This window comes from Macaca nemestrina, chromosome 17, assembly GCF_043159975.1.
Source record: "Macaca nemestrina isolate mMacNem1 chromosome 17, mMacNem.hap1, whole genome shotgun sequence".
Classification (NCBI taxonomy): domain Eukaryota; kingdom Metazoa; phylum Chordata; class Mammalia; order Primates; family Cercopithecidae; genus Macaca; species Macaca nemestrina.
Genome location: NC_092141.1, coordinates 69,058,548 through 69,081,003, shown reverse-complemented (window position 1 = coordinate 69,081,003; position 22,456 = coordinate 69,058,548). Strand labels below are relative to the sequence as shown.

The 22,456-nt window shown below is 53.9% G+C and overlaps 1 protein-coding gene across 6 annotated transcripts in view; it reads left to right on the top strand.

The window, feature by feature from the left end:
* The first annotated feature begins 80 nt into the window (after positions 1 to 80).
* LOC105468571 (Rho GTPase activating protein 27) overlaps positions 81 to 22,456 on the top strand; it is a 42,208-nt gene continuing 19,832 nt past the window's right edge. Inside the window, exons 1-5 of one of the 6 annotated variants that reach the window (XR_011615900.1) lie at positions 81 to 2,663; positions 3,040 to 3,173; positions 3,620 to 3,751; positions 5,098 to 6,717; positions 10,136 to 10,216. Coding sequence is in view for 4 of the 6 variants with exons in the window: in XM_024789121.2 (XP_024644889.2) it covers positions 5,116 to 5,772 (657 nt within the window). In the remaining 2 variants the exon portion in view is untranslated. The remainder of the gene's footprint in view (positions 2,664 to 3,039; positions 3,174 to 3,619; positions 3,752 to 5,097; positions 6,718 to 10,135; positions 10,217 to 22,456) is intronic. The other 5 variants (XR_011615901.1, XM_024789121.2, XM_011718787.3 and 2 more) reach the window with 5 other exon arrangements.

Genomic DNA, 22,456 nt, shown 5'->3' with positions numbered 1-22,456 from the left:
TAACACTGCCACTGCCGGGGAGGAGACCACCAGCCATCGTTACCATCTGTCAGGGGCCCCCACCCTCCTGTTAGTCCCTGGCACAGGGGAAGGCTTGGGAGGTCCGTGACAAACACTTGTAGGCAGAGGGCTTGCATGCCAGGAGTGGGCAGGGAGAAGAGAGGAAGAAAGCCACCTTGCCAAGCCCAGCAGTCAGGGTCTCTGGGGAGGGGTACTCACACTTGTATAACAACTCCAGCTGATCCCATGCCGGTGGCTTCTTTTCCTGTGACTTAAATGTCAAAGCACAGACCCTTGACACTGGGTCATGTGAAACCTCAGGATACAGGGGACATTTCTCAGAGGAGAAATAAAGGAGAGCTGGGGCTCAGGAAAGATGGGTTATTTAAGCAGAGTCCCCGATTCAGGGCTCATGGTTTTAGGGCTCAAAATGACTTTTACTTGGCCGCTGACCTTCCTCAGAAGTTCCAGGAGAAGCCCAGGGGATCCCTCCAAGGGGAGACCCACACTGCTGTCCATTTTAAGAACAGGAGCAGGAAACAGACTAATTCTCAGGGAAATCAGGTTGCAGTAAAATGGGATGGAAACAGACAACATTCAGGTCTGTGATTTCCTGTCCTTGAAGGTCCTTTTCAGATTACAAGGTGGCACCCTCTGCCCATCTAGGTGCCCTACCTTCCCCCAAGGGCCTCACCTCCCTCCAGGACAGTAGATGGTAGGCCCAGAGAAGAGAAACTGGGGGAGGGAGGCCCAGTGGAGGGCCATGGCATGTGACCTGGTGCTGCCCTGCCAGTGGGCTCAGGCCCTCTCCAGCCTCAGCAAAGCGCCTCTGAGGGTACCTGTATCCCTTTCTCCCCTCTTTTTTTTTTTTTTTGATACAGAGTCTCACTCTGATGCCCAGGCTGGAGTGCAGTGGCGTGATCTTGGCTCACTGCAACCTCCACTTCCCGGGTTCAAGCGATGCTCCTGCCTCAGCCTCCCGAGTAGCTGGGACTTCCCCTTCTCCTCTTCTGCCTGAAGGAGGATGGGCAGTTTGGAGATTCCAATCCAACCCCCAAGAGTTTATCACATAATATAAGTAGTCATAATAGCTGATATAGCCAGGCATGGTGGCTCACACCTGTAATCCCAGCATTTTGGGAGGCTGAGGAGGTTGGATCATCCAAGGTCAGGAGTTCAAGACCAGCCTGGCCAACATGGTGAAACCCCGTCTCTACAAAAATACAAAAATTAGCCGGGCATGATGGTGCATGCCTGTAATCCCAGCTACTGAGGAAGCTGAGGCAGGAGAACCACTTGAACCCGGAGGCGGAGGTTGCAGTGAGCGGAGATCGCACTGCTGCACTCCAGCCTGGGCGACAGTGAGACTCCGTCTTAAAAAAAAAATAGCTGGTATATTGTGTGCGCTGGGCATGTGGTAAGCTCTGCTTAGTGGACCTCATTTAATCCTCGCAGTAATCCAGCGAAGTGGGTGTTACTATCCCGTTGATAGGAAAGAAAACTGAGCTACAGAGATAAGGCAGAGCTCCCAAGGCCTACCAGCCGCCAAGCAGCAGAGTGGGGCATCATACCAGCCTGATCCCACCAAAGACCATCGCCAGTGCCAGCGCTGCCTGGCTGTGCTGCAGGTGGGGAGGCACCTAAAAGGTAGGGAGGGAGAGAAGATATTTTCTAAGCATGTCAGGCACCAAAGACCAATGCCAAGTTCTGCTGTGTGCCTACCCTGGAGGGTCCCAAGGTGCCACCAAGCCTCAGACACACTGAGATTCTCAGAGGAAGTGGGGACTCACGGGTGGGCAATGCCTAGCAGAGGCAAAGATACAGAGGTAAGGGAGTTCCAGAATGAGCCTGGCCAGATTCAGCTTCCCACCCAACCCTGGACCCCCAGGAGGTGGTGTCAAGAGGGGCCATGGCCTGGGGTGCGGGCCCCTCTTCCTCCCAGAACACTGGCCTGAATCAGCCAGCTCCTGGCACACACAGCCAGGTCCACAGGCACAACTGTTCCTTGGGGCCCCTGAGGGTGGGGGATCTGCTGGGGCTGTGGCTTGTAACGTCTGGAGTAAGTGCAGGCTCAGATCAGGGCGAGGCTGCTTGTCCAGAGAGGCAGAAAATTCCCAAACAGAAAACCCCCAAGGCGAGGACCCTGGGGCTGGACTCCTGGAGGTGGTTCTGAGCTTACCCTGTGGACGGATTGGAGGGTGGCCCCCCTAACCCACAAGGATCAAGAGGGGGTGGGGGATGGGGGGAGGGCAATCTGGCCAGGAGAAGCTACGGGGGAGGCTCCCGCCCTCCCCAGTCCCACCGTCTCAGCCCCGCAGCCTCTTCCTCCCTGGAGACAGCCAGGTGTGGCCCAGGATCCCGGGAAGTGCAGGGGAGGGGATGGCGTCTTTGCTCGTCAGGCGCTGGCCCGGCCCAGAGGGGACAGGAAGCCAGGACACCGGGGATTGTCTCTCGCAACCACAGCCCAGCCCCAGTCCGGGAGGAAGTTCTGCCGGGCGCTCTCCGCCGGTGCCTCCCTGGTTATATTGTTGAACAGGAAACCCGGCAGCGCCGGAGTCGCACGGTCGAGGAGGGAGCGCGGGACGCCGAGCCCACGCGCGCCTGCCGGGGCAAGTGGAGGCGAGGCCGGCGAGCGGACGCCCCGAGGTGCCCGGGCAAGCAGGGTCAGGAGTGGGGCGCCGAGCGGGATTTGGGGTGGGAGGTGGGGTGGGGGTAGGGAAAGGGGCAGGGTGGGGGAAGGAAGGGTGCGGCAGGTGGCGGGTCCGCACCCGGTAGCTCCGCGCGCCTGCTCCCCTTGTCTCCGTGCTGGGGCGGGAGCTGCGCGGGCCGCATCCCACGGGGAGGAGAAGGTAGGCGAAGGGCTGCCCTCCATCTGGGGGCGGGAGGAGAGCAGGCCCAGGCTGCCAGCGCCGACCCAGGCGTTGACGCCGCTGTAGCTTGGGCAGTGGATGCAGGGGACCTCCTGGCTCCTGGTGCGCTCTCGCGCTCCAGGGATCCTCCCTGCTCCCCCAATCCCTCCCCTTCTCTGTGTTTCCCCAGGGTCGGGGAAGGAACCGAGGCCGGGTCCCCTTCTTATCCAGCCCGAGACACTGAGCTCCAGTGGGCGTCCCTGTGCTGGGAATCCCGCTCGGAGTTTTTCCAGGCCTGGCCGGGCTGCCTCGGGAAAGGCCCTGGTGAGGGAGGAGGTGGGCCCGGAGCGGGCGGGTCTGCAATCCTGTTGGAAGGGCTCGCAGTGGGTGATTCAGGGTGCAAATGACCTCCCCGGGAACGGGAACGCCCGCACGAGACAACCAGCCCCAGCCCGGCATTCCCAGAGCCGCGCACGGGAGGGACGCAGGGACTCCGAGACAGCAATCTGGGGGGGGAGGGGGGCAGGGGGAAGGCGGAGCAGGGGCGGTCCCACCCTCCTTGGGCTCCACTCGAGACCCGCCAGTGCCCCTTCAGACGCAGCCGTCGCGGCTCCGGGTCCCGGCCTTCTGCTCTGGGCCTCGTCCCAATGCCCCCCGAGGTCCCCAGCAGAGGCATTCAGGCTCCTCCTCGCCCCGCCCAGACACGGCTGCTTTGGGTATCGGTGACAGCACTCCTTAGCGTCCCTGTCCCTCTTTGCTCCATTTGCCAGCTCCGGTTCCGCGCAGCCTCTCCGGCCTCGCCCCTGGAAACCCCGCCCAGGGCGATGGTAGGGGCCTAACCTGCTGCCACCGCCGGCTCCGCCCACCCAGCCCATGGGCTCCCTGAGGCCCGCCCAGCCGACGTGAGTGCGCTGCGGGGTCCAGGGGGAAGGGGCGCTGGGGGAGTGTCCTCCTTGGGGTTTGTTGGCTCAGCTCTGGGCAGCTCGATGACCCCGCCTCCAGGGCCCAATTAGCTTAGTGACTCAGTTTACTCCCTTTCCTCGTCGAGGAACGCTTGACAAAGTGTCGAAGGAGCCCTGCAGAGGCCCCGGTTGGACCCTGCTCCTTCGGTCCCTCTGCCTCGGCAAGCGGCGGTCTCCTGGTCCCGGGTCCCCGCCAGCTTAGGGGGCAGGAGGAAGTGTGGTCAGTGTGGGAGTTTGGAGGGGCCATGCACTTCCGGAGAAGACCACCGACTCATGGCTTTGGTGGAGGGGCGCAGGCAGATTTAGTTAGGCTCTCCCCCATCCCTGACAACCGGGAGCCGGGGCGGGAGCGGGGCATGTGCCCACCACTCCAGAGAGCTTTGGGGGGCCCCGCTCTGGGACTCCGCACTGATAGTCACTGTCTCAGAGTGCATTCTCCAGGAGCCACTCTCGTGGGGACACTGTAGAGGTCACAGGGCAGGTGGGCAGGCCGCAGGGGCAGGGCCTTTCAGGCCTTTCAGGAGGCGGCGTGAGAGCCAGAGAGCAGGGGGCGGCGCGGGCCGGGCTGGGCGGGCCGGGCTCGGGCTCACGTCTGCGGTGATGCAGCTGGGGAAGGAAAGAGAAACCGAGAGAACCGGTTCCCCCGCATTGGCAGCAGAGGCCTCTACATCAAGGCCCTTGGACTAAGCGGGGCAGGGACAGCCCCCAGGTAGAGCTGTTCGCTGGGCCCCCTGCAGAGCCCGCATCCCAACTCTGACCAGGGGGTCGGGGCGCAAGCTCCTGGAGGGAGGCAGTGCTACCAGACCCTCTGTGGATTCTCTGAGGGCGAGAGGCGTCCAGGTGGGACAGGGCCGGGTAGCGGCAGTAAATGGGGTGTTCTTCCTACTTAACTGACGGGAAAAATAAGGCTCAGTCAACTATTAAGCAAGCGTGGTGTCAACCTTAGAGCAGGCAATCACCCCTTGTTTTAAAGCCAAGGCTTCCCTCGTAGTCGATTTGGACCAAGGCTACTCACAATCTCCCCACCGCAGGACTGAAGCAAGGGCCAAATCTTATAATCAACCCCACGGGACGAAGGGGTTGTCCTAATTCCAGCACTGAGTGTAAGAATGGAAGCCTTAGATGTGATTTTATGCAAGTTGCCATTTTAGAGATGGGAAAACTGAGGCCCGAAGGCGAACGGCGAGTGCAGGATCGGGACTCGAACCTAAGTCTGTCCCCGAGTGCGGGGCTATCCCGGGCTAGGTGGTCTTGACCTCCGCGGCCCTCCTTCTTGTTGCCTGCAGGAAAACGCCGCGGCCGCGATGGCGGCGGACGTGGAGGGGGACGTGTACGTGCTGGTGGAGCACCCCTTCGAGTACACCGGCAAGGACGGGCGCCGCGTGGCCATCCGGCCCAATGAGCGCTACCGGCTGCTGCGGCGCAGCACCGAGCACTGGTGGCACGTGCGGCGTGAGCCTGGTGGCCGCCCCTTCTACCTGCCCGCGCAGTACGTGCGCGAGCTGCCCGCGCTGGGCAACCCTGCCGCCGCCCCGCCGCCAGGTCCCCACCCAGGCCTCGCGGCCCCGGAGCCGCTGGCCCATGACTACCGGTTTGTGAGCGCAGCAGCGGCCGCGGGCCCCGACGGCGCCCCCGCGGAGCCCCGAGGCCGAGCCAGCTCCTTGTGCGGCCCTGCGCAACGCGGCGCCGCGACCCAGCGCAGCAGCCTGGCGCCCGGCCTGCCCGCCTGCCTGTATCTGCGGCCCGCGGCGCCTGTGCGGCCAGCGCAGTCCCTGGACGACCTGGCGCGCGCCGCGGTCTCGCCTCCCTTCGGCCTCCTAGGAAGCAGCGGCAGCTTCAAGGCCTGCAGCGTGGCGGGCTCCTGGGTATGCCCGCGGCCCCTGGCGCGCAGCGACTCAGAGAACGTCTACGAGGTCATCCAGGACGTGCATGGCCCGCCGCGGGAGGAGAGCGCGGAGCAGGTACCACCCCGGGAGCGGGGACGGGGGGACTCGGAGGCAGGGAGGCGCGCTGGCGACCGCGTCCGCACGGAGCCGGGGCGCGAGGAGACCCGCTCCGCTCAGCGTCGGGCACGACGCCCACCTCTGTTTGAAGACTGCGGATGAGCGCCCTCTCCCCAACCGCGAAACGAGCGGTGCAGGCCCCCAGTCCCTCATCAGCAATTCCCAAAGTTCCCTGAAAGTCCAGAGGTTTTTCGTAATCCGATTGGTGGCAAAATTGCGCTTGAACTGATGTGAGGCTGCTGATGGTCTTTATTTATCGCACTTGTGTAAATATTCATGTTTCGCTGCAGAAAAGGAAATGAGCTCGATGGTCTGCTGCTGCCCCAAGCCCTGCTGGGAGCTTATATAACCTATAGCAGGTGTGTGCCCCATATTATCTTTCCAAGTCCCAGCTGTTGCGTATTCCGAAGCGCATCTGGGCACAGAACGGGGGGTTGCTGGCCTGCCCCTGCTCAACCGCCTTGCCAGTCTCCCAGGATCCTGGGGTCAGATGAGAGGGTGGATGTGAAAGTCAGGCGTCTGCTTCCCTTTCAGGGTGCTTCCAGCATTTCAGTTCCTTTTTTTAAAGAACTCTTGATGCGTTTGTTTCAGAAAGACGTCCGGTTAAGTGAGGTTGTTTTTCCCCCCTCTTCAGAGTCCAGTAGTGTTAATCCGGGAAATCGAAAATAGAGCACTTCTTACATCCTCAGAACACTCTGGGCGACCCTGACATTTTGAACTTTAGGAACTTTTCAGGGAGGGGCAGCTCGAGGGGAAAAAGGATGCTCAGAACCGTTCTGCCATCTGCCATCGGCCGTGTGATGATCTAGAGGCAGTTCCCTTCCTCTCTCAGGGTCTCGGTTTGTTCTTCGATGGTCTGCTGCTGCCCCAAGCCCTGCTGGGAGCTTATATAACCTATAGCAGGTGTGTGCCCCATATTATCTTTCCAAGTCCCAGCTGTTGCGTATTCCGAAGCGCATCTGGGCACAGAACGGGGGGTTGCTGGCCTGCCCCTGCTCAACCGCCTTGCCAGTCTCCCAGGATCCTGGGGTCAGATGAGAGGGTGGATGTGAAAGTCAGGCGTCCAAAGGGAGGGGGTGGACAGATGACCTCTGAACCTTGGGAGCCCCTGATTTCTTTCACTGTACCTGATGTCATTACCATGAACATTGATGCCCACCGTGTGCCAGGACTGAGTCTGGGATGCCCAGACGAAGGAGACACCCCTCCGTAGGCCCGCTGCTGGGTCTTCCCTCTGCCCCTCTGGTTACAATGCAGAGCTCAGGTTTTGAGACTAGGGAAAGGGGAACTGGACTCTGCTGGGTCACCTGCCAGCTGCTGACAGCCACTTACACGCGAGGACGCTCCCCCAGGCCCAGCGACCTCTGGTGTAAGCACAATACTTAAGGATTAGGGTTGTGAGCCTTAAACGAGGTAAGGCTTCGAAGCGCTTGGCAGCAGCAGGCAGTCCACCCAGACTGGGTCGTCCTCGTTTGGCTTCCCTGGGTCTCCGCCGCCTTCCCTCGGGCTTCTGCAGCGGCAGCCCGCCGCCTTGTGGCCAGAGTGGAGAACGGCATCCGGCGGGCGGGGCTGGGCACCGCGGCGGGTTCCTGTCTCGCGCCCCTGCCAGCCGGCCAGGCAGCTTTTCTGGGATGGGTGGTTGGATCCCAGCGCTCTTCCCTCGCAGCACCCCTCCGTTTCCTGCGCAGGCTCCCGGTGGCGCACTTCCGGGCCTCTCCACATTCTCTGTCCTGGTGACGGTGGGAGGGTGCCTGCCCATCTGAACGGAGTCCCTGGAGGTGGGGGAATGGCCTTGCTCTTTGAACCTCGCATCTGGCCCAGGGTCTGGCTCAGACAGAGTGCACAGAGAGTGTGTGTTGAGGAGGTCAGAGGTGTGGCAGCCCTTTACCTATGAGCCAGGGCTCTATAGGTCCGCCCAAGGGCCAACACCCAAGGCCCCAGGACAAAAGAGGAAGGAGACTGCCCAGGTCCTGACATCTCCTGAGAAGACGGATCACCCCGGCTGCCAGAGCGCCTGCCTGGTGGCCCCTCTGCCCATCCTTCCTCCAGCTCCCAGCAGGTTCCCAGTTGCAGTGGCATCTGGGGGGAGGGGCACCGGTGATGGGGGTAGGGGACTTACCCAGGGGGGAGCTAGGACATTGGCCAGAGACAGGCAGCTCCCTGGCCCCGCTTGTGGCCCTAATTCACTGTGTGACATCCACAAGTCACCTTGCATCTCTGGTCCTGTTTCCTTCCCTGTGCGATGGGTGCGATGGGTGCAATAAAACCACATTCCCTGCACGGAGCTTTATTCAAGAGGCAGCTGTGGGTCTCCCTGGTGCTCCACCCCCATCAAAGTCCAGGGTAGGGAGTTGCTCCTGCCCTGCAAGGGAACCCCACCCCTGCTCTTAGTTGTCCCAGGTGGCATTTACTCACCATGACCCTCCAGGCCCATTCACTTGTTCATTAGGCATGAACTAGCTAAATACCTGCCAAGCCCTGGTAAGCCTTTGGATCTAGAGAGGACTGAGGCACAGCCACGGTCCTAGGGGACTCACCCACTTGGATAGGAGGCCAGCAAGAGAAGACATGGGGCCGGGGCTCAGAGTGGAGCATGGGGTTGGGAGTGGGTACCCACCCGGGCAGGGCCTCATGGGCGCTTGCCAAGAATGTGCACATTATCCTGCAGCCGCTGTGAGGCTTTTAGCAGAGACAGGAGTGGGACTGAGAAAAAAATCCCTGTGGCCAGGGCTTCAAGCACGGCCGAAGCTCTTGGTGGTCTCGTGGGCATGTGGTGGTAACAGAGGTTTGGGAGGTGGATGGGCAGGGCCTGGGGGCCGAGGGAGGTGGGAGGGAAATCGGGTTGAGTTTTAGATTCCCGGCTGGCACTTGTGGGCAGACAGTGGTGCTGCTTACTGAGGGGGGGCTGACTTGGGGAGGAGCAGGGTGGAGAAAAGATGGGGCCGCCTGGATTTAGGTGCCAGACGAAGGGAAGAGAAGCGTGAGAGTGCTGGCTCAGAGGCCAAGAAGTGTCCAGAAGAAGGACGCACAGGAAGGTCACGTGAGAGAAAGGCCATATGACACTTATCCGAAGTGGCCACTAGAAGCTCAGCTGGTCGGGGGGTGCTGAAGGCAGAGAGCAGTGGTCAAGAGAGAAGTGAATGTGCAATTTGAGCGTGTGGACAACGGGCAGGAGGAGAGACACAGTGTGGCCAGAGGGGGTGTAGGTCATGGATGGAAACGTGGTCCCCACGTTCAGGTGGGTGGGCAGGAGATGGGGAGCCTGAAGATGGGGAGGAGGTCGTTGCTGAGAAGGGATCTCAGAAGAAAGTGGGTGCAGAACAGAGGGGGCAGGATGTGGGGATGGCATGCCATGGGGGCACTGGGGAGTGTATGGGGACACCCGTCTGTCAGGCAGCAGCTCAGGGCTTAGGGCAGGCTACTGGGCAGGGCCAGGGACCCCCAGAACAGAGGAGTTCCTGCCGTGGATGGTGTTTTACAGCCTTGCCACTCCCCATGCACTCTAGTCGCACATATTGAGCACTTGGGGTGGGCTGGTCACTATTCTGGACACTGGGGACAAAGTGTGGCAAGACGCAGTCCCAAAGGGGCTAAGAATCCTGTGGGCTCTTGCTCAAAGGCTTATACCCAGTGTTAAGCTCCCAGCAGCTTGGAAGGCAGGCACGGACACCTCCATTTGCCCTGAGTACAGAGGTTCAGGGAGGTTTAGTGACAGGATGAAGCTCACACAGCCAGGAAGTGGCTGTGTCCAGGACAGTTCCAGGCCCTCTGACCCAAAGCCCCACCCTGGCCACCAGGTTCAGTTTCAGCCTGGTGGCCTTTAGGATTGGCCACCATGTTCCCCTCGGCAAGAACAGTACAAGCCGAAGGCAGGCATGTGCTCCTTCTTCTGAGCATCCTGTGTGCCCAGTCCTGCTGTGGAAGAGTTGATGTCCCAGGAGAGGGGCATCTCCTGTTCTCTTGCTGCCCAGGAGAGGGCAGAAGCAAACCCTTCTGAGAGGGGAGAGAGAGACAGGGGAGGTAAGCAGGGATGACTCCTCCCCTCCCCCAAAGAGGCCACTCAGGGAGCCCTGGGAAGCCAGGCCAAAGCCAGTGCAATAAAGGGGACTCTGAAACTCTTCCCATGGCTGTGATCCTGACTCTGGGACTCTTCCCGTGGCTGTGGTCCTGACTCTGGGATTTCAGGGTGTGGTCACCATCCCCGCCCAGGGTGGGAAGGCCCAGGCAGGTGGAGCTGGCCTGGAGCCCGCCCCTGTTGCTGGAGCATTGGCCGCTGGGAGGGAAGTTCCAGCCAGGCCCCTGCACCTTCTTATACAAGCAGCCCTGGAGGCGCCGCACCTGAGCTGGCAGCCGGGACTGGAAGGAGCCTGGGGCCTTCATTCCTCCTCCTCTGCTGGGAACTGTGAGTGAGCCCTCGCCCCTGGGGGACTAGAGGGCGGCCACAGCAGTTTCCCCACTCTCCCCTCCCTTTCCCGAATCCTAAAACCCACCTGCGGGCCCCTCCTGTCTGGATCCAGGCCCTGCACCCACTTCCTAGGACAAACTCTGAGGGCAGCCAGAGCCACTGTGATTGAGAGAAAGGAACTGGCCTTGGGACAGACCCACCTGTCCCCCTTCAGGGCCAGCTAGGTGGCCTTTGGCAAGGGGGGTGGGTAACAGCAGGAGGCTGAGGCCAAGTTGAGGGGACTCCAGCTAGCCCCTTGATCGCACTCCCTCCTCCAGCAACCCCCACCCCCACCCCCCAGCTGGGGCAGCCGCCCTGGGGTGGCTCTGCCGGTTTCCTTACACCTGACCCAGTTCCCTCCCAGCGGCTCACCTGCAGCCCTGGGCTGTCCCAGGGGCCCTCTGCCTAGGACCTGACGTAGGAGACAGCAGCTTCTTGGGTTCCCCTCCCACCCTCACCCCACATTGCTGTCCCCCCAGAGATCTCCCTGCCCACCACCCTCACCCCCCGGCTCCCCTGCAGGCCCCCTAATTTCTTGGGGTCTCGCTGGAGCCTGTGCCTGGTTCTTACCTCTTAGTCCCTGGCTCTCTTCAGCCCCCAGGGGCCTGAGATGGGCCCCAGGACAAGCCCACCTGCCCCTCACTTCCTTCCCAAGACTCAGCAGTTGGCCTCACTCTAGACCTATCTTTTGTAATGTTTATTTCAATGGTTTTGGGGAGCAGGTGGTGTTTGGTTACATGGATAAGTTCTTTAGTGGCGATTTCTGAGATTTTGGTGCACCCATCACCCGAGTGGTGTGCACTGTACCCAATGTGTAGTCTTTTATCCCTCACACCCCTCCCACCCTTTCCCTCACTCCCAAGTCCCCAAAGTCCATTATATCGTTCTTAGGCCTTTGCGTCCTCACAGCTTAGCTCCATAGGCCTATTTTCCTTGCCCCTCTTAGAGCTGACTGTGTCCAGTACAGGGAGGGGTGGGCATCGTACTGAATGCCAGCCTGGATGGGTGGTCAGTGCCAGGCCCTGGGGAATGGGAAGGTCCATGATCATGACCAGGGGGCAGCTGCTAACCAGGAATGTGGCCAGGGCTCCATGCCTGAATGATGGGGAGATTCGGAGCTGGATCTTTGCCGGGGAGTGAGAGGTCAGTGGCTGTTGGCTCATATTGAAGGGGAAACAGGGCTGCCAGGACTAGGGCTCTGGGGCACAGGGGCACAGGTGCTCTTGCTAAAATTTGGGAAGCTGTGTTTCCAGATTGCAGAAGGATTCTGGTGTTGAGGGAACTTCCAGAGCTGTTGCCTGGGCCTGCAGGATCTTTCTGTCTAGCCCAGGCTCCTGCGGGTGCCCACCCTGCCTCCTCGCCTTCTCCTGGCTGGGGGTCCCCTGTGAGGCATGAAGGGAGGGGGGCAGGGGCCCCTGTCCAGGCCTCCATGTCTGTCCAGGGACTGAGCCAGAGAGAGGAAGCAGAGGTAGCAGAAGAGCCTGCCTGCAGAATCCTCCCAGCCTCCCGCTTCCTTTCTCCTCTTTGGCCCAGTTAAATGTGTAAATTACTATTCCCTCCCTATAAAAATCACTTAACTCCATTACAAATATTTGAATAATAGGAGGAAATCTCAATCGAATGACTGTTAGCATGTTGGTTTCTTCCCATTTATTCTGCCTTCTTATGAGTATGTCAGGCAGCTCCTGTAGAGACATCAGAGTAATGACGATTGTGCCTTCTGCTTTTTCATTTACCGTATTCACCTAGTCAGTGAATGTCAGCTGCTATACTGGTGACTAGGGAGCAATGAAAAATAAAGGATGGTTCCTGCCCTCAGGTAGCTTACTGTCCAGGAGAAATTGAATAGCAGATCCAGTTATGATATGGTATGGCATGGCAGTTATGGTATGGCAGATATGATATGATATGACTCGTCTGCAAAGAGTTGTTGGGGGCATGTTGGAGGAGCCGCCTTCCCAGAATCTTGTTGGCAAGAGAGAAATCCAGGAGTGCTTCCTGGAGGAGGAAGGTGTTGGCAGAGATGAATTCAAAAGGTTTCTACAGTTCCCTCTCATGAAACCCTCTGGACCTGGTGCCTTTTTCAGTGGCAGATTTTTTTTCTCATCAGTGGTAATTAGTTTATTTAAGTTTCTACTCACCTTCTGGTTAATTTTGGCCATTTTATATTTTACTAGGAAAGCATTCATTTTCTCCAGATGTGTAAACTCTCCACTTTTAAACTTTATTATGAATTTCTTTGTGACCAAGTAAATGATTTTTCTAAGTTTCATAGACATGTAAGAAAAATGCATATTTTCTTTTTTTTTTTTTTTTTTTTTTTTTTTTTGAGACAGAGTCTTGCTCTGTCACCCAGGCTGGGGTGCAGTGGCCGGATCTCAGCTCACTGCAAGCTCCGCCTCCCGGGTTTAGACCATTCTCCTGCCTCAGCCTCCCGAGTAGCTGGGACTACAGGCGCCCGCCACCTCGCCCGGCTAGTTTTTTGTATTTTTTAGTAGAGACGGGGTTTCACCGTGTTAGCCAGGATGGTCTCGATCTCCTGACCTCGTGATCCGCCCGTCTCGGCCTCCCAAAGTGCTGGGATTACAGGCTTGAGCCACCGCACCCGGCCTATTTTCTTTTTTGATTTTAATTTTAATTTATTTTTTTGAGATGTAGTCTTACTCTGCCGCCCAGGCTGGAGTGCAGTGGCGTGGTCTCAGCTCACCGTAACCTCCACCTCCTGGGTTCAAGCGATTCTCTTGCCTCAGCCTATGAGTGGCTGGGATTATCGGTATGTGCCACCATGCCTGGCTAATTTTTGTATTTTTAGTAGAGAGGGGATTTTGCCATGTTGGCCAGGTTGGTCTGGAACTCCTGACCTCAAGTGATCCACCCGCCTCAGCCTCCCAAAGTGCTGGGATTACAGGTGTGCACCACCACACCTGGCCGGAAGAATGCATATTTTCTATTTAAGGGATATAAGGTACTATCTGCATTAAATCAAGTTTATTGATTATATTATTCAAACTTTCATTTCCTTCGTATCCTTTGCTTGGGGGCAGGGGTCTTTTACTCTAATTCTGATAGATATGTGTTTTGTTAAACCTTCCTCTCAAATTTTCTCTATAAAGCTCTTCTGGTGCTTTTCCTAGTTTTTGCTTTTTATATTTAACTACAGTGCTGTCGGGAGCATGCAGATTTAAAGTGTTCTGTCGGTACAAATTGTGCTTTTCTATCATTACGCAGTGTCCCTCTTTATCCTATTATAGTGCTTTAATTTGTGCCTTAATAATATAGTGCCTTAAATTTTGCCCTTCTATTGTTAATATGACCACTTCTTATTTTACTTTATCCTTTTTTTGCACTTGCTTAGCATTATTTTATATTCTACCATTATCATTTTTTGAAACTACTAATTCCTTGCATATGTCACATCACTGTTTTGTTTTGTTTGAGACAGGGTCTGCCTCTGTTGCCCAGGCTGGAGTGCAGTGGTGTGATCATGGCTCCCTGCAGCGTCAACCTCCCTAGCTGAAGCAATTCTCCCGCCTCAGCACCCTGAGAACCTGGGACCACAGGCCAGCATGCCACCATGCCCAGCTAATTTTTTTTGTTTGTTTGGTATTTTTTGTAGAGATGGAGTTTCTTCATATTGCCCATCACCACTGTATTTTTGTTATTTTCATGGTTTTTTTGTTTGTATGTTTTTTGAGATGGAGTCTTCCTCTGTCACTCAGCCTGGCGTGCAGTGGTACGATCTCAGCTCACTGCAGCCTCCACCTCCTAGGTTCAAGTGATTCTCCTGCCTCCACCTCCTGATTAACTGGGATTACAGGCACACGCCACCACATCCAACTAATTTTTGTATTTTTAGTAGAGACAGGGTTTCACCACATTGGTCAGGCTGGTCTCAAACTCCTGACGTCAGGTGATCCACCTGCCTCACCCTCCCAAAGTACTGGGATTACAGGTGTGAGCCACTGCGCCCAGCCTATCACTGCATTTTTAAACCCAAGCTGACTCTTTGTCTTTTAGTGGGAGAATTCAATCTGTTCACATTTCGTTTAACAATTGATCTACTGTACTTGATTTGATTACCTTTGGCTTGTTTTACATTTACTGGTTTACCTTGCCGTTTTTTCCCTCTGATCTGGTTATCCATTTCCTTTTTCTTCCTGTTACACTTTGCATTTCATTACTGGCAGCTGTCTCTTCTCTGGGGTTCCTAATCAAACACATATTCTTTAGCACATGCCTCAATAGGGATTCTTTTCTCAGCACCCTCATCTGGAAGTTACAGAACCTGTCACTCTGTAGACTCCGGTCTTTTTTCAGCTTAGGAACATCTATTTGTTGCTTGATTTGATTCTTGTTTCTTTATTTTTTATTTTTTTGAGACAGGGTCTTACTCTGCCGCTCAGGCTGGAGTGCTGTGGCACCATCACGGCTCACTGCAGCCTCGACCTCCTGGGTTCAAGTGATCCTTCCACCTCAGCCTTCTGAGAAGCTGGGAATACAGGCGCCCGCCACCACGCCCAGCTAATTTTGTTTGTAGTTTTTGGAGAGACAAGGTTTCGCCACGTTGCCCGGGCTGGTCTTAAATTTCTGGACTCAAGCAGTCTGCCTGCCTCCGCCTCCCAAAGTTCTGGGATTACAGGCGTGAGCCACCGTGCCCGTCCTGTTGCTTGATTATTGTTTCTTTCACCACCTTTTCTTTCCTTTGCATATGAGCACTCCTGACTGGGTTCCCCCGTTTATCTTTGGCCTCTTTATTTCATTCTTGGTGTACTTTTTGCTTTGAGGTTTGATATTTCTTCTTGACCTTCCAGGCTGCAAATTTGAATCTCAAGAGTGAATTTCTTCTCCTTCCACTAGTACAATGACATATTTTAAATTCTAAAAATCAGTCTTTTTTTTTTTTTTTTTTTTAGACGGAGTCTTGCTTTGTGGCCCAAGCTGAGCTGCAGTGGTGTGATCTCTGCTCACTGCAAGCTCTGCCTCCGGGGTTCATGCCATTCTCCTGCCTCAGCCTCCGGAGTAGCTGGGACCACAGGCGCCCGCCACCTCGCCCGGCTAGTTTTTTGTATTTTTTAGTAGAGACAGGGTTTCACCGTGTTAGCCAGGATGGTCTCGATCTCCTGACCTTGTGATCCGCCCGTCTCGGCCTCCCAAAGTGCTGGGATTACAGGCTTGAGCCACCGCGCCCGGCCAAAATCAGTCCTTTTTAAAAACTCTGCTTGATTAGAGTCTCCTTAAGAGTTTGCATTTAAGTTGTAATTGCGTTCTCCAGCCCCTCTATTTTGCCAATAGCCTTGAATTTGTTTTACTAGGTAGTATATTTACAGGTATTTTTTAAGTCAAAACAATATTTTAAAGTCTATAGTAAAAATCTCACGTGTATCCTGTTTCCCTGCTCTGTTCTCCCTCAACTCAAAAGTCACCCCTTTCATTCATTGTTTCTTAATTCTTCCAAAGTTTCTGAGTACAAACGAGTATAACTGTGACTCTGATTACTTAATTTTCTCTCTCTTAAGCAACACTGTCCTGTGTGTAAAACAAGGTAAAACACACACACACACACACACACAACACAACAAAACAAAAAAACAACCTTGTTTACTTTTTGTTTTATTTATTTCTTTGACAATGTATCTTGGAGATTGTACCTAGAGAGGTTGTGTCTCCTTCCCTACAACTACAAATAATCCATTTTACCAGTCTCCTGTTTACAGGCACGTGGAATGTTTCCTATATTTTGCTGTTACAGCAATGCCATAATGAATACCCTTTTACATATGTACAGGTAGAAGTAGGGAAAAGTTCCAGAAGTGGGATTTTGGGGTCAAAAGGTAAATAATAGATATTTGATGGGTATGTCCCATGAGGCGTATACCAATTTGCCCTCACCAACACAAATTAGAGTGTCTAGTCCCCAAAGCCTTGCCAACTGACTGTTGTCAAACTTTTATTTTCTGCCAACCTGACCATAAAATGTATTATCTTAAGGTACTTTAAATTTGCATTTCTCTTTCCAGTAAGATTATCTTTTCATATATTTAAGGGCTGTTTGTTCCCCGCCCCCCCTTTTTTTTTTCTGTGAATGGTCTATTTATATCCTTTGCCTGTTTCTGTATTGGGTTGTTGGTTTTTTTCTTATTGAGTTATGGTACCTTTTTCTATACTAGGGAAAATAGCCCTTTGTCTGTTATTACCAGTCGTAATTCCCTCCCCCACCCTGATTGTCTTTTGACTCTGTTAATAGCATTATTTTGCCATGCAAGTTTTCTTAAAGTATACTTACCTAGTCTGATGTATCACTCGTTTATTTTATGGCTTTTATATTTTGAGTCTTTGTTACAAAGTATTTTTTATATATATACACACAGCATATTGAAGTCTTTTATACATATACACACAGAGCATAGTTTATATTATATATGTTTATATATACATACAGCATATTGAAGTCTTTTATATATAGACATAAAATATATAGGCTTATATATATGTATATACATACAGCATATTAGATTTTGTTTTCTTCTTTGATTATATTTATGGCTTCATTTTTAAAAATTTAAATCTTTAATCCTTTGAGGGTTATTGTGGATGGACAGAGTGAGATGTAGACCCTCCCTTATTTATATACGTGTTTATTTATTTGTTTATCTCTGGATGGGCAGTCAGTTGTCCTGTGGCCTTTCACTGACAAGTTTGTCTTTCCCCATGACCTGTGATGGCATCTTTAGTGCGTCCTGGGTCCCAGTTGTGCTGGGGTCTGGTGGCAGCGGCCGGTTTAGTGCGCCCTGGGTCCCGCTTGTGCTGGGGTCTGGTGGCGGCAGCTGGTTTAGTGGTTCTGTCTGTTCCCCCTGCTGAGCTGTCACAGAGTGAGTTTATATGTCTTTGCTCCCCAGAGCTGGGGTCGAGCTGCAGGAGTACCCCACTTGGTTGGGGGGGGGCCCTAGAGTGGAGAAGGGATGGTGGTCTCTGCCAGTGGGCCTTGGGCATGGGACATCTGTGATGTCAAAACACCAGCAGGAATTCTCCCTATCTCCTTGGTGCCCTGGCCTTACGGGTAGAGACTACCTGGCCCACCTGTTTGGACCCCTGAGCTCCTGGGCACAAGGATACAAGAACCACCCTGCCTTCTGCCCGCGGTCCCATGAGGGGCCAGCCTGCCCCAGCGTTCCCCTGGGAGCCTCCACCTCAGACACAGCCTTTCACCTGTGCCAGCCAGGTCCCACCCACCCACTGCCCCAGCCTCTGCTTGACTTAGACAGTAGCAGGTCACAGTTGGGAGCAGAGGGGAACAGGGCATGTTGAAGTGGTGTTATTCCCAGAATGCCTGCTCCAGAGCTGTGTCTAAAAGTGAGAGGAACTACTTTGTAACACATCGGGAGCAGGGGAAGCTGAAGGGCCAGTCTGTTTCCAGGTGAGAAATAATGAACCATTTTTTTTCTTTTCTTTTTTGAGACAGGGTCTCGCTCTGTCACCCAGGCTGGAGTGCAGTGGTGCGATCACGGCTCCCTGCAGCCTCAACCTCCTGGGCTCAAGCGGTCCTCCCACTTCGTCCTCCCAAATAGCCGAGACCACACGCTTATATGGTAGCGACAGTAAGGATGGAGAATAGTAAAAAAGTTTGAGGGAATTTTTTTTTTTTTTTACTTTTTATTATGAAAATGTCCAAATAGGCTGGGCCTGGTGGCTCATGCCTATAATCCTAGCACTTTGGGAGGCTGAAGCAGGAGGATTGCTTGAACTCAGGAGTTCAAGACCAGCCTGAAAAACACAGTGAGACCTTGCCTCGATATTAAAAATAAGTAAATACATTTTAAATTTAAAACTAAATAAAAGAAAATGTCCAACATGAAGAAAAGTAAAAATAATTTTTTTTTTTTTGAGACAGAATCTTGCTCTGTCACTCAGGCTAGAGGACTGTGGCACAATCTCAGCTCACTGCAATCTCTACCTTCCAGGTTCAAGCGATTCTCATGTCTCAGCCTCCCGAGTAGCTGGAATTACAGGCACGTGCCACCACGCCTGGCTAATTTTTGTATTTTTAGTAGAGACGGGGTTTCAGCATGTTGGCCAGGCTGGTCTCGAACTCCTGATCTCAAGTAATCCACCTACCTCTGCCTCCCAAGGTGCTGGGATTACAGGTGTGAGCCACCATGCCTGGACAAAAAGAATTTTTGTTGTTGTTTTTGTTTGTTTGTTTTTTGAGACCAATTCTTGCTCTGTTGCCCAGCCTGGAGTGCAATGGCACAATCTCGTCTTATTGCAACCTCTGCCTCCCGGGTTCAAGTGATACTCCTGCCTCAGCCTCCCAAGTAGCTGGGATTACATGCATATGCCACCATGCCCCACTAATTTTTCTATTTTTAGTAGAGGAGGGGTTTTGCCATGTTGGCCAGGCTGGTCTTGAATGTCTGATATCAGGTGATCCGTCTGCCTCAGCCTCCCAAAGTGCTGGGATTATAGGCATAAGACACCACGCCCAGCCAAAAATATTTTTTTTTTTTTTTTTTTTTTGAGACAGAGTTTTACTTTTGTTGCCCAGGCTACAGTGCAATGGCTTGATCTCGGCTCACTGCAACCTCTACCTCCTGGGTTCAAGCGATTCCCCAGTCTCCTGAGTAGCTGGGATTACAAGTGTGGGCCACCATGCCCAGCTAATTTTTTTGTATTTTTAGTAGAGACGAGGTTTATCCGTGTTGGTCAGGCTAGTCTCAAACTCCCGACCTCAGGTGATCCGCCCACCTCGGCCTCCCAAAGTGCTGGGATTACAGGCGTGAGCCACCTCACCCGGCCAATAATATTTTTAAAAAATGAATACGGGCTGGGCTCAGTGGCTCACGCCTGTAATCCCAGCACTTTGGGAGGCCGAGGCAGGCGGATCACAAGGTCGGGAGTTTGAGACCAGCCTGGCCAAGATTGTGAAACCCTGTCTCTACTAAAAATACAAAAAATTAGCTGGGCATGGTGGTGGGTGCCTGTAGTCCCGGCTACTCAGGAGGCAGAGGCAGAGAATTGCTTGAACCTGGGAGGCAGAGGTTGCAGTGAGCCGAGATTGCGCCACTGCACTCTAGCCTGGGCGACCAAGCTAGACTCTGTCTCAAAAAATAAAAAATAAAAAAAAGAATACAGTTACCTATTGCCTAGATTTAACAATAGCAAGGAGCCAGCATCTTGCTGGCTGCTGTACTAGAAGAAAAAAAAAAGAGAGAAAAGAGAAAAAACAATATTTGCCATGTTTATTTTTATTTATTTATTGCTGATGAATTATAAATTCTAGATATATTTCACCCTTGAAAACTTCAGCATGCATCTCTGAAAAGTGATGTCTTTCTCCATAAACACCCTATCATTAATATATCTGACAAAATTAACAATAATTCCTTAGTGCCATCTATGACCTAAGCCATCATCAGATTTCTGCCTTATCCTAAAACATTTCTCTCACAGCTGGTTGGTTTGGTTCAGGATCCTGTCCAAGGCCATGCCTTGCATCTGGCTGTCTCTTCAATCTCCCTTGAAGAGCCCCGCCCTTTCCTTCTGCCTGGACACTGACTCATTGCCCTGCCTGCAAGGTGTCTGCTTCCTTGCAGCAGTGTTTCCATCTTCCTCTAACCCTGGTGTTACCTGAGAACTGGTAGGCAGGTCTGCAAGGCTTAGGCTGGTCGGATCAATGGGGCTCAGCGTCAGATGAGGCAAAGCCAGCAGGAGGCAAGGATGATTCTACCTTGAGTGACAGAGGTAGATGTCACTCAGATGCTGAGATGGGGGAAGGAGGAGGGAGAGGACAAATTTGATTTGGGGCACACAGCTTTTGACATGTACAAAGGACATCCAGATGGCAGTGGGATATGTGAGCCTGGAGACTTTGCTGCGAGTTGTTCCTCTACAGCCGGTGGGGCTGGGCTCTCCCAAGGCAGTGGAGTGAGAAGCCAGGTGAGACACCAAGCATGAGGCCATGGCAGAGGAGGTGGAGCTTGGGGCCCAATTGCTGAGCAGTAGCAGAGAAAAAGAAGGAAAACCAGGAGGCCTGGCCTGAGGAAGCCCAAGAAGGAGAGGATTTTAAAGAGCAAACACTGGAGAGAAGTCAGGCCAGAGAAGGACCAGGTCTGTCATCAAGGAAGTGGTGGAAGGCCAGCAGTGGGCTGGCTGGCTTAGTGAGGGGACAGAGAAGTTGGCTCAAAAAGGAGGAAGGAAAAAGGAATTAGTTGTTAAAAGGGGATGCAGAGCTGGGTCCAGGGAACAAACTTTTTTTTTTTTTTTTTGAGATGAACTCTCTCTCTGTCACCCAGGCTGGAGAGCAATGGTGTGATCTCTACTCACTGCAACCTCTGGGGTTCAAGTGGTTTTCCTGCTTCAGCCTCCGAAGCAGCTGGGACTACAGGCGCCCGCCACCACACCTGGCTATTTTGTGTGTGTGAGTGTGTGTGTATTTTTAGTAGAGATGGGGTTTCACCACGTTGGCCAGGCTGGTCTTGAACTCCTGACCTCAAGCGATCCACCTGCCTCAGCCTCCCAAAGTGCTGGGATTACAGGAGTGAGCCGCTGTGCCCAGCCAACATTTTCTTTTTAAGATGGAGAGACCAACTGGATGCAGTGGCTCATGCCTGTAATCCCAGTACTTTGGGAGGCTGAGGTGGGAGGATTTCTTGAGCCCAAGGATCTCAAGGATTTCTTGAGATCAAGACCAGCCTAGGCAACATAGTGAGACCGTCTCTAAAAAAAAAAAGCTGGGCATGGTGGTGTGGGCTGGTACTGCCAGCTACTTGGGAGGCTGAAGCAGAAGGATTGCTTGAGTCCAAGAAGTCAAAGCTGCAGTGAACCGTGATCGTACCACTGCCCTCCAGCCTGGGCGACAGAGGAAGACGCTGTCTTAAAAAAAAAAAAAAAAAAAAAAAAAAAAGAGTGAGGCCTTGAGTTTGTTGAAATGAGAAAGGGACAAAGGTAGTCAGAAGGGAAGGGTTGGAGATTTGAGGTGAGGCCACTTCCGAGCAAGTGGGAGGCTATGGAGTCCTTCAGGCCTGGGCTGGGGAGGTTGGCTTGGATGGCAGGGCCCTGTGCCTTCCACTGGGGGAGGGGGAAGGAATGGGGGGTACAAACACAGATACGTTTGAGGGGGTGGGCAGAAGGTGACCACTCTTTGGTCTCATTTTCCCACCTCCCTAGCCTGGCTCATCCCTACAGGCTTCGCTGGCTGGGAGGTTCCCTCATGGACCATTTATTTATTTTCTTTTTTTGAGATGGAGTCTCGCTCTGTCACCCAGGCTGGAGTGCAGTGGTGTGATCTTGGTTCACTGCAACCTCTGCCTCCCAGGTTCAAGCAATTCTCCTGCCTCAGCCTCTGAGTAGCTGGAATTACAGGCGCATGCCACCACGCCCAGCTAATTTTTGTATTTTTAGTAGAGACGGGGTTTCACTATGTTGGCCAGGCTGGTCTGAAACTTCTCACCTCAAGTGATCCTCCTGCCTCAGCCTTCCAAAGTGCTGGGATTACAGGCCTGAGCCACCACGCCCAGCCCCTCATGGACCATTTCTGATCCCTCCTGGCCCCAGCAGCCCTGCTGGGTCTCTGCCAGCCTTACTTAGAGCACAGGCAGTGTGAGCCCTGAGGAGGCCCCACCCCAGCTCCCACCCTGCCTTGGAGGAGCAGGCCAGGCAGGCAGCCCCATGAGGTCACCCAGAGACTGGGGACAGAGTCCACAGCTGAGGGCACCCAACTGAAACCCGAAGCCAGAAAAGCGGAAGTGCAGGCCTGCTTTCCCCCAATCCCCATGGGTGTGGAAACCCAAGGCCCGTGTGGCTCTTTCACAGAAGCAGCCCTGTGACGGGTTAGGGTTGACAGCTCTGTTCTACACATGAAGAAACTGAGGCCCAGAAATTCAAGCGGCTGCTCGGCGGGCAGCTGAAGTAGAGTTCTAGACAAGAGCCCAAGTCTCTGGACTCCAGCTCCACTCTTTTTCCGTTTGAATCAATGGAAGCTTCTGCCCCAAGCCCAAGAAAAGGGTCTCACCTGAAACTGTTAGGTTTGGAATCTCCCCCTACATCCATGCAATAAGATTACATTAAGCCAGCTGGGCTGCTCATGTCTGTAATCCCAGCACTTTGGGAGACCAAGGCGGTGGATCACTTGAGGTCAGGAGTTTGAGACCAGCCTGGCCAACATGATGAAACCCCGTCTCTACTAAAAGTACAAAAAGTAGT